The following is a 17,751-nucleotide window of genomic DNA, read 5'->3' on the forward strand; positions in this document are numbered from 1 at the left end:
GTGCGTGTGTGTGTGTGTGTGAGTGTGTGTGTGATATGGCGGTTGACAGTTTTTATAATGACTGTTTTTTCTTTTTTGTGTTTACCAAAGGCACACAATGGTACAGTAATTGCAGCAGCATCAGTGTGATACTCTTTATCTATGAGAATCCTTGCACTGTTTCTTCTCTCATTAATAATAAAAGCCCTTGGAGTTCCCATAGTAAGAGTGAAAATGAGAAGGCCCAAGAGATAACCCTGAGCAAACAAAAAAAAACATGATGTTAAACAACATCATCTCTACAAGCATTCTGTGGAGTGAATGCTTTCTTGCACATGCATCTTGACATGTTGAATAGAGAATGACAAAACAGCCAGGAGCAAAACATGGCCTTGTATTCAACATACAATGTGTGTAATGGCTGTGTCAGTGTATGAATATCAATGAAAATCATAACTTAATTTTTAGAGCGCAGAGTCAGATTGGTCCACTTCATTTTACTCTTTCAGGAACTTTCTTCAGTAAAGTGCAATGCTTACACTACTCTCCATCTGGTAATTATTCATTATTAGCTCCATGTGTGGTAGGATAAGATAATATGGTAGAACTATAATGTAGATCTGTGTCCTGATATTGCCTTTTCATTTCATGTCTCACTTTTAATGACTCACATTCTGACTATATGAGTCTGAGAAATATTGCTGTTCAAAATGGTGTTTCCCACAAAAACTGTCGAAATGAATGTGCACAACAAGGTGAAAAGCACTGTGAAATACCTCCTTAGGGATTATTCCAATCTAATGGCACATTGCATGTCTTACACTAGGAACATTAGGCAAACAAATGCTGAGATGGGGTGTAAATTTTTGGAGTGAGTAATTGTAGCATAACCTTCCAAGTTACATTAGCATTTATAGACAATGTGTATTACACTTGGCAGTACACTGTAGAGTTTGCCTTTACAGATGTGCTCACACCAATATGTTGAATAATGACAGTATCACTAGAAGGCGGCATAGGTAAGAGGAGGTAACAGGAAACAGGAAAGAGCAGTATGATTATGTACAGAGCTTCACTTGCCAAGACCTGATCTCTCATTTGTCTAGCAGGCTTGTGCAGGGACAGCAACATGTGATCTTGCCATGCCAGTGCATAAAATATAAAATAATCAATAACTGATGTTTATATATAGATTACATATAGCTTCATATCAAATTTCTGCTGTGTATATGTATGGATATGTACACATACAACAATGGGGAGGCAACAGTGGGGACATAAAACTACCTTGAGCTATAAAGATCAGCTCTTCAAATTACGGGTGTATTATTGTGGTTTAATGATAATGCAGTTATGTGCAGTGTTTTCAGCATTTATTACAATATTTGAATATTTAGGGTGACCCATCACCTTGCGTTCTACTGTTGTTTGTACAATTTTCACAGCTACAATGTACAACCAAGGAAACTCAAGCTAGGTGAAGGCAACTTAAAACAGCAGAATCGTGTCGAAAAGTTACATTGCTCGCTTATACTACTTACGTACTTCTCTTTTTTTTTTCCATTTCCATTTACGATGGTCTCTTTATCTTGGTATTCCCACTTTCCTCAAAGGGTTCAAGTCATTTTACCAAGTTTACAAAGGAGGTCTGAGTGGCTGGTACAGTTAATTTGTTTTTGCTGAGTCTATTTCTTTGTATTGATTTTTGATCTGGGAAATCCATTGCTGCAGGCACAGTTGTTTGTGCCTGACAGCATTAGCTCTGCCTGTTTATTCCAGTGGGTCATACAAGTGCTTCTCTCTGTCCTCGCCCTCGCTTCTCCTTGTTCCTTTTACCCCAAAACCTTAACCGGTTTGATTCACCTACTGGCAGTGAGGTGATTTTGCTTTTCCTCAAAGTTGGCACGTTCTGATACCTCTGCGTTCGAATGTCAGGACCCTCTCAAGAGAATGAAACGCACAGGTTTCTGACCCAGGCAGCTGTCTAGTCTTTCCTCGGCTCCTTGTGTTGTGGCTGGACAGCTCTGATCATATCGGTCACCGAGGCGCATGGCTAATGAAAGAAGATGTATCTGGTGGAGAGCATCTCTCGGCGGAGCCAGACCTGCATGTCAGCACTTTTCTCTGCTTTAATAACCAGCTCAATCTGCACATATCAACTGGAGACTACCTGTTGGGATTTTATGTTACTCTGAATCGGTATTCTCATGGAGCAACCTGTGCACGCTTTGCCATTTGTGACAGAGATTATATTACAGATTACTTAATACTGACGGCCCCACTGGACCAGGGATTGATTGTCAAGTCAGAAACTTGAGAATTTTAGTAGTCAGCTTAGAGGAAAGGCAAATAATGCATAATAAATGTTGAAACATAGTACATCCATTATTTCAGTATCCTCAACTTAAGTACAGCCTTTTCAGATATAGATTCAAGAAAAATATGTTTTCTTGAATCGTAATTCCAAGATTCAGTTAAATTTTATTTGTATAGCGCTTTTTACAACACAAGTTGTCAGAAAGCAGCATAGATGTGCCACCGAAAACAGTAACCTGATGTGTTTGATACCTGTAAAAAGTGTTCTTTCTTCCATTTAATGAAACAATTCTGATAACATAAAACTGAAGCATATTATCATTGTGTTGTTTCAAGATGTAGGTTCCTTCAGTCCCTTGCCTATTCACTAACAGTAAAATGATCACAAATCTTCTTCAGATTCAGTTAGAATCGATTGCTCAGCAAAGCTACATTTTGTGATTCAATATTCAATTATTGATTTGATTAATTGTTGTAAATATTTAATTATTGTCTGTCTCCTTTTTGATAGCTAGCTAGAACAGCAAATTGTAAATGCAGCATTATTCTTATTATGCATGTTTATTATTGGTTTGGACTAGGTATTCCATGAAATTATAATGCATATCAGGAGTTGACAATTTCTTTTCAACTGTCATATCTTTAATTTAAAACATGCTTCTTGCACATGATGTGGAAATATGACTGAATATGAATTTGAGAATATGAAGAACAAATGGTTCATCTCTGTTTAATGATGTAGCACCTACAAATACGTACATACTATGAAATGCTCAAAGTCTTTGACCATTATTGTTTTCATTCAAAAATTTGGCTTTTTTTTGTTATTGTTACATCTCATACTGTACATATTTTGGTGTTGGATTTGTATTTATGTTAATGTCTGAGAAGCTCACTGTCTCTTGCTTGAAGGATTCCATATGACATGTGATGTTAGTGTCACATGGTGCTGGGGGTTTGGTGGCCCGCATGGTGTCACACTTCCTGTCCTTGAAAAACACTGTTGTTACACCACAGCTCAGTTCTCTATATAGTCTGAACTCTTCTCAGACTAGTTTGGCCATGTGCCATGTGACCACATTGAAATTACTATTCATTAGCGGCAGTTAAGATGGATAACGTTGCACATTAAGTTTATTGCATTATGATTAACAGTAATTTTCACTTTGATTTCCTTCAATGCAGGGCAGAGGCAGGTATGTTCCTGACCATAATTCTTGTGCGGTTATGAATTTCTCCAATTGAAATACTAGCATGATTACTTTTGGCTTTTCTCTTATCAATGAGGTAGAACTCAAGAATGATGTCCAGATGCATAATTGAATAGCTCTGTTTTTTTTTATACCCATTTCTGTGGTCAAAGCAGCCTTGTAGAATTTATGATGTGCATACTAGACCTCAGTCAGAGTTTTCCCCTTTTCAGGGTCCCTCAACAGTTTTCAAAGACCATTCAATTTACCATTTTTTATGAGTTAAATTTCTCTTTTAGAATGATTTTTTATAAAAAAAAAGATTTAAACCAAAATAGAAAAGTACCACATTAAATTAAATGTCAAAGCAAAAACTAAGGTAGGGATTCTCAATCTTTTTAAGAACTATATAATTGCTGTCTCAGAGTTTTTATTGTAAACGGTGTGTGTGTAGGCCATATTTCACAGAATGTTGTGAACCTCCGGCAGTACCCTGAAGTATCCCAAGGGGAACCCAGGATTCAAACATGAAAACTTACACATCCAGTTGCAAGCTGTACACCCCACTACTCCACATAAAAGACAATTCCATATATTGTATCTTATAGTTAAAACAGGGACTGCCTGTAATTTGTCTGCAAACAAATTAATGCAAATTAAACCTCAAGAAATGTTCAACAGGCTAATGCTGACAGCTCCTCGTTGCTGGAGCACGACATCCTCTAAAGCCTGGGAAGAAATGTCACTGGAAATATACAGTGTGCACCCTGGGGCCATGGCAGTTAATTCTTGGAGGATGCATTTCAGAATGCCTCATCAGATCACTGAATGGGATTCGATTTCCATCCATCACTCAAGCATCAACAATTTCATGCTACATTATTAATACGGGAATGTCCAAATTAAATGTCAAATGTAACTTGCAGTCGGGCGCGTGTCTGCAATGGTTTTTAATGAGTGTGTGCTTCTGGCAGGAATAGATGGTGTTCTCTTGGAGGTAGGAATTTAGCATACAAATACTATTTTACATCATTAAATGCCACTTGACCCATCAAAGAGAGGGTCTGCATGAATGACAGCTTGTTTCTTTCTTTGGGGAACAGCATTCGATTTAAGGAGAAGGAAACAAATCTGTCTTTTTTTCATGGTCTATTTTGGGATAGACTTTTCAGTTCTCTGAAATGATTAGATAATGAATATAACAGCAACCAAGTCCCTACGTAAATTTGAGCTAAAATTAAGGACGGGTCAATAATTGCATCCACTGACAGTACAGTGTATTGCATAAGTGTTCAGTTCTGCAGGCTAATCCAGCAGCCCCCAAACCATTTTGAATATGGTCACATTACCATGCATGGTGGATTTCAAATTGTGACCCATGGGTTAATGTAAGATATTTTACTGCAACACGCACAAACAGCAGAAGCTTGCATAAATACAAGGAGGTGGATTTGATAAACGAATGCATGATATACATTTTAGGGATTTCAAACTGAAAACAGCCGTACTGTTCCCTCCAAGGTCGAGCGTGCTACACGTGAATGACAGGGAAATGAGAGAAATGAAAACACAGAAGGCTCATCACTTTGACAAGGTCATTTGTTATAGAGCACAACTGATCATTCAACAATTAGTTTGAAGGAAAAAGATGTATTTACTAAACGTGGAAGACGTTCAGGAAGATATTGCAGTGCCATACAGTATGCCTGGTATGCCACTCAGGTACAGTAGATTTTCTCAGCATAGCATTTTCCTGATGCTTCCTGATGCACATACAGGATTGTTGATTTTTTTATGAACTCCTCAGGTGAGAAAATAACATAGGATGAAAACCTGCGTTTAACATGTGCTGTAAATTTAATTTGTTTGGACGAATTAGTGTTAATGAAGAAGACCTGCAGAGAACATAGCCAGGGGGTGTTTCCATAGAGACCCTCTGTTGCAGTATGTTTGCAAGTACCCATCTGTCTATTAAATTAAGTGTATATATACATATATATTTATATATAGGTAGTGTTGGTAGTCTGACTTTATATTATCCATTTAGTGTTTGCTAGCAGTGCTGGAAATGCTGTACTATCTATTGGACTATCCAGTAATTTCACTAATTTGAAGTGAATAAGACCTTTACTATCTGACTTTATTGGAATATGGCACAGACAGAATACTGGGCCTTACAGGAATGATTTTTCATTTGATGCATAATATTGAGGACGACATTCTGTTTGGGCCAATACCTATTTACTTTGTGTCGTGTGTTTTTGTAGGGGTTATGAATATATGGTAGAAGTGAGTTATGAATGAAATCATGTTCCAAAGAGCACAAAGGAGTTGCACATCATGAACAGGGTTTAGTATTCATTTCAGTGGAAAAAAAGAGAAATCCATTTGCATTCACTGTGCCCAGGTGGACCATGCCATGAATGCATGCTTTAATGAATGCATAAGGTGAAAGCTGGCATTTTCTTAAAAACTGTTTTTCAAGAACTGCTCCCCATTACATAACACATATAACATGAAATATGTACATAATATTCATTCTTCTTCATGCAAACAGCATTAGTATTTCTCTAATTTGCTATCACAAAATGAATACGATTCTTTGATGCAGTCCAGAATAAGGTTAAATAAGGTTATTTTTTGGCCCCACTTAAGTCAGTAGCTTGAAGCAGCGTGGTACTGCTGGCATCACATGTGCTGCCACCAGCTCAGACACATTCCGAGCATCATCTGGCAGAATGTAGAGGCTAATCAGCGCTCTAAATGGAATCATACATTTAAACAAGCTATTTGTAATTCTAAAGCCGGGGTAACCTCATGAGCAAGTTGTTGCTAATTTCAGTCATGCGCATTCTAAATTCAGCAGAAAAACAAATCATCTTCACATCCAATATTGTATTATAAATTTCAAAATCTTTTTTTATTTACTTTTTTTGGCAGTATGTTAACACAAACATCAGTGTTTTGACTTTAGTTTTGTCTGTTATATTAATGACTTTTGATTGTAGTTTGCATTCTGTAAGTTTTATATGAACGAGTGGTGATGAGCTGGATGTGTGCTTGCATAATTCACTCCCCTGATCAAATGGATCAATTGTTTGCCATGGCTACTTCTTTTGCTCTTCTTTGTCATTTGCGCCCCACTGTTTGTTCTGAGCTAGGAGCTATGCTCTTGCAGCAAATCTGGTCAGGTGCTGTACAGGCCATGAATAAAATATCTGTGCAAACGTGTATTATGATAACCTGTTGAAGTGAAGCAGCCCAGATTTTTAGAGTGATGCTTATATCATTCTAAACAGATGCTTTGCAGTTCTGTGCATTTCTGGTACCTTCCAATGGTGCCACATATTCAATATCTGTGCACTTTCACACAAGGTAAAGCTTCTAGAATAGTACAGATATATATAGGTACATATGGATTGCTATATTCATAATTATACAGAATTAAATAATGGAGCTCACACATAATCAGCCTCAATCTATATAATCCCCCTCTATAGATCACTTCATTATTACTGTAATCCTGCTGGCAATGGCAGCCTTGTTCATTAGCACCCCTGACCTCCCATCTCATCATGTCAAAATGTTTTTTTCACAGGAATGGCCGAGTGCAAAAGAGACCCTGAGACAGAGCTTAGTATGTGTTCTCTCAGGCCCTTTGTTTGAAAAAAACTCACACAGCACTTGCACACTCTGCAGAATCCCCGCTCTGTCCGTGCTTACCTGCCTGTCTGCTCACTCGGTGTGTTTGTCTAGAAACAGCCCATCTCCCGTAGGTGTTTGCTTCATTTGCTGTTGTTTCTGGGTACCCCTTACTGCACATATTAGTAGTCAGTGCAGGATCAAGATAATTCTGTACAGAGCAGAAAATAATGTTCTCAGCATGTGGAAAAAATAGTGTGTAATAACATGAACAATGAGAAAAGCAATTAAGAAACCATTGTACATCTACTGTAGCAGAGGGTTCAAAAAGCATCATGTAATCGACAGATATCCAAAAATAAGAAAAAGATAGCATCAAGTATAAGGTAAGCAGCCACAACACAACCTTGACATTAAATTCTTTAATCCTTGAGGTTTTAAAGTGACTGAAGTATGGATCCAGAAAAGCTCTCTGTTATAGTCTTTTATCAATGTCACCCTGTCTCTGGGATACATTAACTTTCCCCACACCTTGAAATCACAGAGAGGAAATGCTGTGAGATATGCTTTTATGCTAACTTATTCTTTGCTTTATCCATGTAGAAGTTTTACTCACATGTAGGAGACCACATGGACATTTTAATACAAAGATAACATTTTTGGTGATGGTTTAGAAACTTGTTAAACAGAAAATGTATTACTCTATCAAAAACTGGGTTGAAAGTGATTATAATAATGGCATGTTATAAGCCTTGGTGTGTTGAAAAGATTATCCTCTATCCATGAACAGATGGCACACCTGTCTAAAGTGACACATTGAGTGACACAGCCGTCTTTTGAAGATACGGTTTTAGGGCACGGCAATGATAACTTCTAGTCAACAAAAATGTTGTCCTACCAGTGTGTTTCCAATATAGTGCAGTGATTTTTTTAAAAGGTTTTACACGTCTTCTACAGATTTACAGATTTGTTTCTTCCTATTGTACTGCAAGTGGAATTCTGAATCATGTGAATTGCTGCAGCCTCTTACAGAGCATGTGTAAGGCTCAGCATCTGAACCATGGGTCTTGCTCTTAATTAGAGAGATCAATGTAGCATACATTACCAGTTGTGCTGGATGGATCAAATGCATAATCCCAAACTAAGACCATTTGGGAAGGAACAGTTCCAACAGCAGTAACCAAACAGAGACATTGAAATGAAATCCACTGATGTGTGGAGAGTTTACCAATAGGCAAAGCCACCATCATGAGTGTGGGACCATGAAGAATAGGACCTGCATGCCCTGAGCATCACATCATGGCCCTCTTCATTACAGAGAGGTGCTTTGCTTTGACACAGCAAGCACTTGTTTTACTCAGGAAAAGAGAAAAATAGAGAAAAGATAGGGATCTGACGCTTAGGGATCTGCAAGGGTCATTGCTTTTATCAGACAAAGCTGACAGCTGATGGGAGCTCGTGCCCATCAGCTACGCCAGTCAAACAGACAAAAGAGTGTTTTACTCCTAATGGCTTGTGTCTGTCATGCGCCGCTTCAGACGAACTCTCAAGGTGAGCATGTCCAAAGAAACAGCAGATATAAGCTGCCATTGTTTAGGTGCAACTTTCTCTTTGCATTGTTTTTTTAATTGTTCGGCTGATCTGCTTTTCTTAAATTCATGAAATGAACCCAAAAGGTATGGCATTAATTGATGACAGTCTGGATTTATGAGTTACAGCTTGATGTGTCTCACAGGACTGCTGTGTGATTCAAAGGATCTCACCTTTGTAGCTTGTTCAAAAATTCAATTTGCATGTCAAACTAATGTGCCATTGTCAGATTAGCGAGCAAGTTAGTGATCTTGCCTTAATTTAAATAAATTATCACTTTCATTATATGGAGAACTGTCACACTTTAAGTCACAACTTTTGTACAAAGGTCGCTTCCTTTTGGCTTGGCCTCCTTCGTGTACACTAACATGGTTGAGCACAACTTAGTTCAGTGGTTTCAAATTGAGTCACATTACATGATAGTCACAAAGTTTATAACCTAAACTGGGGGGTCTCAGGTTGGAGAAGAGAAATGAATCCATAGAATCCACAGATTTCAGAAGCAGGTAGCATTGGGTAAAAAGCCAGGTTTCCTTTTATTCACAGGAGCTTTTTTTTGCAGGTGATGCTCTCTCATGCATTTGAGCTTTTTACAATTAAGAATATGTCATGTAACAGCCTACTTTGCCTTGGAATGGAGCTGTGTTTTGTTAAGGTAGACTGCTCTCCAAAGACTCATGATCATCCTATGAGCTTTGTTCACCATTTTTATAGTGCTTTATCAAATAGTTCAAATAAACACATAGAGACTCCTGGGTCGTAACTGGAAGATTTCATTAAGCCTTTCTCTGTTCCTTTCCCCAATGACTTGTTTCTTTCTTTACACTTAATTTTGGCTTTGCAGAAGATTTTTTGTTTATTCTATCCATTCTCTCGCTGCATGTATATCTTTCAGGCTTACCTGAAAAGGCACTACAGCTACTAAGGTCATGGTACTGCTGTCACCTTTAAGATTTGATAACCAAATCTGTCATAAAGACTGGTTGATCTCTTTTTGTTATTTTATTCATTCTAGCATTTTATTTTGTGAAAGACACTGATGCAATTTACCTGACTGTTGAACCAGATTTTTTGGAATTGTCAGCTGTACACTAGGCTCGTCTCACCACAACAACCACTGCAGTCACACGGGAGTGCTGAGGCAAGACACATGCAATCTGATACACTCGCATGCAGCCAACAGCGATTTTTCACTCTACAAGTCACACAATGCGCTACAGTCGCTTATTGAAGGATGGGCACCACTCTGTCACAGGGTGCCTCAGAGAGGAGAAAGAAGCAATCCTTGCCGCCATTCCCTTCCCTGTCCCCGATGGAGTGAAGCCAATTTGTGCCACTGCTGTTGGCTCCCAGTCAATGACACAGCAGGGTAGTGAACCCGGGCCATTGAGATCAGATTGCGCTCATGGCAAACACCTTAACCGCTGAGCACCCTGGATGTCCTATTCATTGGTTATGTGTTATATCAGAATAAAATCATTTCAGGAGATGTTTTGAATGATTTTAAAAATATATGTTTAATTAATTGTGATATACTGGATTGGAAAGTTAAGTTACTGTTTGCAATTCAGGGTGGAGCATTGCTGTTAGACCAGTAAGCAATGTACTGTACTCTCTAAATTGCCACAGTAAAATTATGTAACTGTATAAATGGATAATCTATCTGTATGTATGATACACATTCTATTTTGTGATGTCTCCTAAGCAAATAAAGAATATCAAGAGGAAATTGCAGTTACTGATAGAAACTCATTCACAGAGATATAACATGCATGCTCTCCAAATTCATTCACCTAGGTACTATTTGTCACCTCCGTTTAAAAAAAAAAAAAAAAAAAACAGCAAATTTTTATAATCTCTTCCTGTGCTGCTTTGCATGCAATAGAAATAAAATGGGAAGTTGAGGAAATGATAATTGTGTCCTTCTCATACGGAGAACATTGAGCCTTTCTTTATTGCTAAGGCAACATTCCTAATATGTGCCACCATTATGATTGTGATTGATTCCCTCCTGAAGTGCATTGGTCGAAAAGATTTATTTGGTGCAGACAGAAATGAACTGCATACAGTTGGGGCTTGACACGTCAGCATACTGTCCGTATTAAATGTTGTTATTATTGACAGCTTCAGATCAGGAAGAGAGGGGTTCTTGCAGGAAGCCGAATCGTGCAGCAAGCTGGTGAAAGAATAAAGTTGTCGAACGTGTGGAGACAGAAAACGTGCAAATAAATGCCTGCTATGAAAAAGCCCATATGTAAGCAATGAGAGGTAAAGCACTACTGAATTAAGCTCTCAGCATAAGCTCCAGGGATTGTGATCAAGAGAAAATGATCGGAATAACAATTTAAAGGCTGATGGCTTGATTAACATGTAACCATGTTTGGCTGGAATAACGTGTGTGTGTGTGTGTGTTTATTGGGGGGGGGGGGGGTTACGGCAGGGAGTTAGTATTAGAACGATTACTAGACTGTCCTTTACAACGTTAGTTTAAAACTTGACCAATCAAAGAAAGAAAACAAGACACAAAAGCTCTAGTAATCGTGTCCTCTGTGTTGACAGACCAGAGGATATTCTTCGTCTTTAACATATTTCAGCACTGGTCAAAACACAAGCTGGTTCGCAAAAATCAATGTGATGCTTTCTATAGAATGCAATGCATTGCTTCTAATTTCAGACATAGTTCTCACTTATCACGATCGGCAGATATGCAGTGCAGTAGGTCTCCATCTCCATAAAAACGCTTTATCTATATGCTTTTGGATCATCAGTCAGAAAGTGACTGTCACAGAAATCACCCATAATAAGCAGCTGCCATCATGTGTTTCTCAGCACAATCAGTTTTTTTTTTTCTTTTTACCCGCTCTTTGAATTGCATATATTTTAGGGAACTTGCTGAAATGGCACAACTGATTGGCCCTGATGACTTGATTATTATCTTTTTGTGTAGTTGCAACAGATTGCCTTCCTTCAAAACTGGTTTCAGGGATTGCAGTCCTGTAGTCTGATTATCATTGTTTTATTATTAGTTTATTATCCTTTTAGAAAATGCTATGGGCCAAGAGTAGAGCATGATAAGACAAAGTAGCGTGAGAATTTGATGTATATGTTTACTAATAACTGTATTCCTTTGGTCTTCTCTGTTCTTGTACACTAGCCATATCTATTGTTTTATCCCTGTTGTTTCTCTCTCTCGTTATGTAGTTATGAGGTTTGAGGTTGTGATAAGGTTGATATTATACAGTAAATATTAATTAACCTTCTGTGTACACTGAGTGACATTCTGTCAAATACAAATACAACAAATCAGCCCTTCTTGAACCTGCTCTGTTGTAGAAGTTATGCTTTCTCCCTTCTCCATGAAACAGACATGATATAAATGATGTTGAGGGATGAACTGAACATGTCATCCTGCTGGGTTTTTTTCTCATTAGATACCAGGCATCTGGGCTTTTGTTTGACAGACTGATATACGGCGGCTCAGTCCAGAGTTGTTAAAATCATAATTGGATGACTGATTGAGTTGGGTCTATCCACAGGTGCAAAGAGATTTTCTAATCAAGAAATTCCGTAGCTGGAATCTTTCCTGTCTGCAGAGTTGTCATCACCGATGGAAAATTACAGTATGATTTGTGGCAATTTTTCTCCTCAAACAGAACCTGACAAGCAGACAAAAATTCACAAACCCAAAACTAGAATAATCCACAAATCATCAGCATTAGATTTTTTCAGTATGCCATTAAAGCACAATGGTTCACATTTTTATGCACTGTGTGCTTTTTGGCAGTGTGTCGCATTCAGTATGCAGAGACTGAAAAGCATGTCATCGACTCTCTCCTTCTGTTCTTCCCGTAGAGTTGTCTGCCGCTGTTGCGGGGCGACCTGCGTCCTATGCAGCTGTGTTGAGAATGAAGCCAGACAGCTCGGCATCGTCTCTCAGATCCAGGATCAGTCTGCGGCACGATCGCGGCGCGGGGTCCCCTGCGACCGCCGACTGGCCGGCGTTTTCGGGACGACGCCTGTCGGCCCACGACACGCACAGCTCCCAAGAGGAGCACAGGAGCGAAGGTGAGAATGAGAGAGGAGAGGGAGCTTTTTTCATCAGCACTAGCTATACTGGAGGGAATAAAGAGAAACACTGTGACTAAGGGCAGTTGCTCATGTGAAAAGCCCAAAACAATTAATGTCTCCTTTAGAAGTTTGCCCATCCAGGAGGCTTTGTTCAATGTCTTTTTTTTGTGGTGGCCTTTGTTCAGCTCCTTCCTCTTGGTGTATTTTTTTTTGTCAAATTCTTTAGAAAGAACAGAGCCAATCAATTCTCACCTACTGTATTGTAACATCAAATGTTGCAGTCAGGTTCAGGTTCCTACTTGGTGTGATGGTGCTTGGTTAGACTTGGCATGTGAAGACTCACACTAGGCTGTTATTCTGTGTTCAGTGCCTGGTAACCCAGGTCCTGTCCTCCTGAAAATTGAAGCAGGATCACGGCAGCGTTCAGCTATCCCTTGGCTCCAGCCGTCAATGCAGGAGCCATGTTTTGATGGATAAATTTGTCAAAAACAGAGAGATTCATTTTCACAACCCAGCAGGGATGCTCAGTGTGACCAGCAAGGTTATAAATAAATAATGTCAGCAATGGTCAGCACTTGTCAGGACAAGACCCTGAATCTGTAACATGAAACCAGTGGTATTCACTTACAGCTTGGATTTGATTTCACTGTCTTATCTCTGTGGGCTGTGATGATTATCTTGTGGAAACCAACCTAGTCTGTCAGCATAGAATATTTATTTTCCTGATAGAACAAAGGATCCCTCTCTGTTTATGGTCCTAGCTATATCCAGTAATGAAAAGTTAAATTCAGAATATAATTTTACTTTTTAAGGATATTTTTAGACAGCCAGATAATATGAATGTGAAGTTACATATGAAAACAAAAATATTGCATATTTGAGTATCCCTATCAAACTCCATATTTACTGATTGCACAGAAAAGTTTCAATATATATATATTTGCAATGGCAATACAAGTCTTTGATGATATGCTGCCAGTTTGAATACCCTGCATAATTCATAAGTAAAATTGATCTTGTTTTCTAAAATATTGGCTTGATGAGCATAGAGGTTCATTATCTCTGAGAGGACTGTGTTCTACCCCATAACTATCAGCACTATTTCTGTTACTGCTACTCTCTGCTTTCTTGGAGTTCTCAGAAGATCAAAATGCATAGAGATGAGAACATTTCTCATTGTCTTCTGTACAAACATACCTAACAGTAGAACTGGAAACAGAAATCCTGAAAGGCAATGGGTAAGAGTTCATTACTCAGGACGAATGTGTCATTACTTGTCTGATTGTTGTTTGGTATGTAAAAGAACTTATTTTTATGTAAATCTTTCTTAAGAACAATATACGTGTAGCACTAAAGTAAATGCAAAACCCGTTGATGATTGATTAAAGGCAGAATTTTTAATTGTTAATTATGTTATTATTTTGATGCAACATGAAAATATATATTTTTAAACAAGACATGAATTAGGCTTATTTATGAATGCTTTCAAATGTATGTATAGAGTGAGTTTAATGGATGTTTTTTTTTTTTTCAGAAGTTAGACCTAGAAGACCACTGTGCTTAATGTGAATTACAGGTGCAACTTGCCTGAAATCACACGCAATAGTTTCCTCTGTATGTTCTGAGTTTGATTAACAATCAAAAGTTATATACAGCTTATTCCAGCTTCACTTGCCTTGCCACTCATTATTCAACATGTCTCAGAACCAGGATCTTTTCTCTGTGGTAACAAATGTTATTATTTGACTGGACCCAAGGAAATGTCAGAAATCTTCTACTGAACTGCACAATACATAGCATTAGCATGTGACCAAGTTTCACCTCCGCAACATGACTTCTGAACCTCGTTGACTTACACGACAAAAATAGCCAATCAATTTTGCAGAGCCAAAACCCCCCTGATGGTAATATTGCTGCAAATGTTTGAACATGAGCATGACATTTTCATCACCTCAGCACAGGCAGATAAGCCACCTTATACACCAGCGTATATTCCCCTCAACTGAACAGGATTCAAAGCAATAGAATGCATTGAAGAGCATTCTTTTGTGTGTGCACCTGAAATTTACAAGGGTGATGGAGATAGTGTTCAAATTATTGTTTCTGCTGAGACAATATGCAATCCCCAAACAACAATGAGGAGGCACAATTTCAGAACAAGGAATCGGAGGCCAGGTGAGAAAATTGAAGACTATATCAATGACTTAAGAAGCAAGGCAAATTTCAAAGAGTTGAAAATTTGGTATTTTGTATAAGGAATTAATCAACTAATCAATGTTTTTGGCATTCCTAATGATAACATGAGAAAAATTTTGCTCATGATAGTGAGCTGGCGTTGTCCAAGGCTGTTGAAACATGTCAATGAGCGAGAGCAACTGAGCAACATAAGGTTGGCAACACTGAAAGAAAACCAAACTTGGTGATAGTGTGCATTATATAGTACTAAGAAAACAGCAGGATGATTCAGAACAAAAATCACAATAAGAGAGAGCTGCTGACCGGTAACTGCAGTGACTCCGGAGGAAATCATGCAGCAAAACAAATGCCTAGCTTATGGACAGCAGTAGCACAAGATGAACCACTTCCAGAATTGTTGCAGATAGATGTTCAACATGCTCAGAAACCTCAAAAGCCATCAGTCATCTATGACACCAGCACCAGTCTCTAGCAGTAGTGTTGAGTCATTGCTCTATATTGGTGGGGTCACACTGACATTAATGCAGTTGACTTCCAGTCAGAAAGAATCGGTAAAATCCTCTGCATTTTTTCGTATCAGTGGCGAACCCAGTGAAAGAAAAGTTGACACAGGGGTCAACATTGATGAATGCCTTAAAACGTGGTGGATTGTGAACAAATTAACACTTCAAGAAATACAAAACATGTCACATAATGGAGGAAAGGAGAAAGGACATCCCCACTACCTGTTCAGTTTATATAGCATGCCATGCTGCAGGTCAGTCATTCACATACTAGATATATGTGGTGGAGATAAATATAGAGTTGTTGCTTAACCTACCAGATTGCCTTTGCATGGAGTTAATGAAGAGATTCATCAGCTTGATGTGAACTATGAAATTTTTTTTCAAGGACATAGTAGGAAAGCTTCCTGTCACCTACTCAATGAAAATTGACTAATGGGTGCAACCTGTCTTCTGACCAGCATGTGGAAGTCCAGGAGTAATGTAGGACAAAGTAAAAACTTTATTGGACAGGGTGATCATAGGTGATCTTACTCTGGTGTCAGAGCTCACTGCATGGGTATCGTCGACAGTGATGACGCATAAGAAAAATCCTGATCAGAACCATATTTGCAATGATTCAAGAAACTTCAACAAGGTATTAAACATTGACATCACCCAGTGATCTCCATTGAGGAATTGACTTCACAAATGAATAACTGTATGTAACTGTCTTGTGTTCAGTCTGCTTCTTCTCAGTGGATGTAAAAAGTTTCACAGGAGAATAGAAGGTCAATAGCCAAAGTTTTTTTTTTTTCTTTGGAAAGTTTGTGAAGACTAATGTTGTTTAAAATTCTTTTATCTCATGAGGTCCAGGTTGGGTTGGAACCTCAAGTTCAATTAGGCTTGAGTTGCCTGGTGTATAGAGATTTTGATAGAATTACCTAAATATATTTCCAAAGGGCTTTTCATTTGTTTACCGTTTCCTTCTGCAACTGCAATGATAGCATTTTTTTCAATGTTTCAATGTGTTGTCTATTCTGCTAATTCAAATTTGGATTGTTTTGCCTTTCCAAGTAGATTTTCAATTTCCTTTGACTGCAGCTGATTAATTTTAAGTTTTGCTTGAAGTATATTATAATTGTCTTTGATTGTTGTATTGGTTTTAGGGTTCTTTTAATTGCTTTTCACTTGTTAGATATTCTTCAGCGTTATACAATTTTGCCTGTGACAACTGCCTTTCCTATTTGCCATAGAGCGTATACGGAGAGTTCACAATTGTTTAATACTAGATATGCCTTATGTCTCAATCAATGGGGTGAATTCCTTGCCCAGTAGCAGTGATGTGCTGAGAAGCCACCTTGTGGGGTTAGTCTTTTAGTGATAGTCATCCAGTTGTAAAATGACAAGGGAGTAGTCAGAAATTGCAATGAGATTTATTTTGCCGTGGTGGGTTCTAGGGACTAAAAGGTTGTTATTGAAGTTCCAAACAAAGACTTGGGAGGAGAAATTAGTGACAATCCCAACATAATTAACCCACCCTTGACAAACTGGTAAAAAAATCACACTTGCCACTTCCTTTCCATGTCAGGTGTTCTTTGCATCCCTCCACACCCCCATTTCCCCCTTTTTTGTCCCTGTTTCTGTTGTCCACATGGGGGTCAACAACCTTGGCCCACGGCCAGGTGTGAGACCTTCATTAGACTTCAAGCAAAATAAAGTTTTACATGATCATATCAAATGCAATCGTCCTGCTTTGTTAGTATGACAATCCATATCTGCTCAATTAGAAAATGTTGATATGTTATGAAAGTTTATGTCCTGAGGGAGATTAGGTGAAATCTTTAAGGGTTGGTCTGTGGAGTTGCCAAAAGTCACTCAACTTGAGTTCATCCACGTATTGGTTTATGGTTGCTAAGGATGTGGTTATTTCATAGTCTGGTCACAGCAGAGGTATTGAGTGTGTTTTTGTCCTTCCTGAGCTCCTCTATCTTCTGCTGGCTGAATCCCAGGAATGTTTTCATGTCCAATCTGTCTTTACATAGGAGATCTAGCACTAATAGTCTTTGGTTGGTTGATGCAAGGACATTAGCATCAATTGTTATATTTTCCATAGATGTCATTGTGCATTCTTTTAATATTGTCCAGTGGCTTGCTGTCTTCTGGTTGTGCAGCACTAGCATTTGACATGCTAAGTTTGTAGTAACATCTTATAAATGAAATGTAGAAGTTTGCATTGGCAAAGATCTCCAGGGGCTTCTGGGTTTGGATGCTGTGAATCTTTACTT

At 38.4% G+C, this 17,751-nt stretch overlaps 1 protein-coding gene across 1 annotated transcript in view; it reads left to right on the top strand.

Annotated features, from left to right (window-relative positions):
• Nucleotides 1-17,751, top strand: part of cntn5 (contactin 5) — a 155,841-nt gene that overhangs the window by 64,198 nt on the left and 73,892 nt on the right. The window contains exon 3 of the mRNA XM_036536353.1: nt 12,570-12,782. Coding sequence (XP_036392246.1) covers nt 12,570-12,782 — 213 coding nt within the window. The remainder of the gene's footprint in view (nt 1-12,569; nt 12,783-17,751) is intronic.

This window comes from Megalops cyprinoides, chromosome 9, assembly GCF_013368585.1.
Source record: "Megalops cyprinoides isolate fMegCyp1 chromosome 9, fMegCyp1.pri, whole genome shotgun sequence".
NCBI classification, from domain to species: domain Eukaryota; kingdom Metazoa; phylum Chordata; class Actinopteri; order Elopiformes; family Megalopidae; genus Megalops; species Megalops cyprinoides.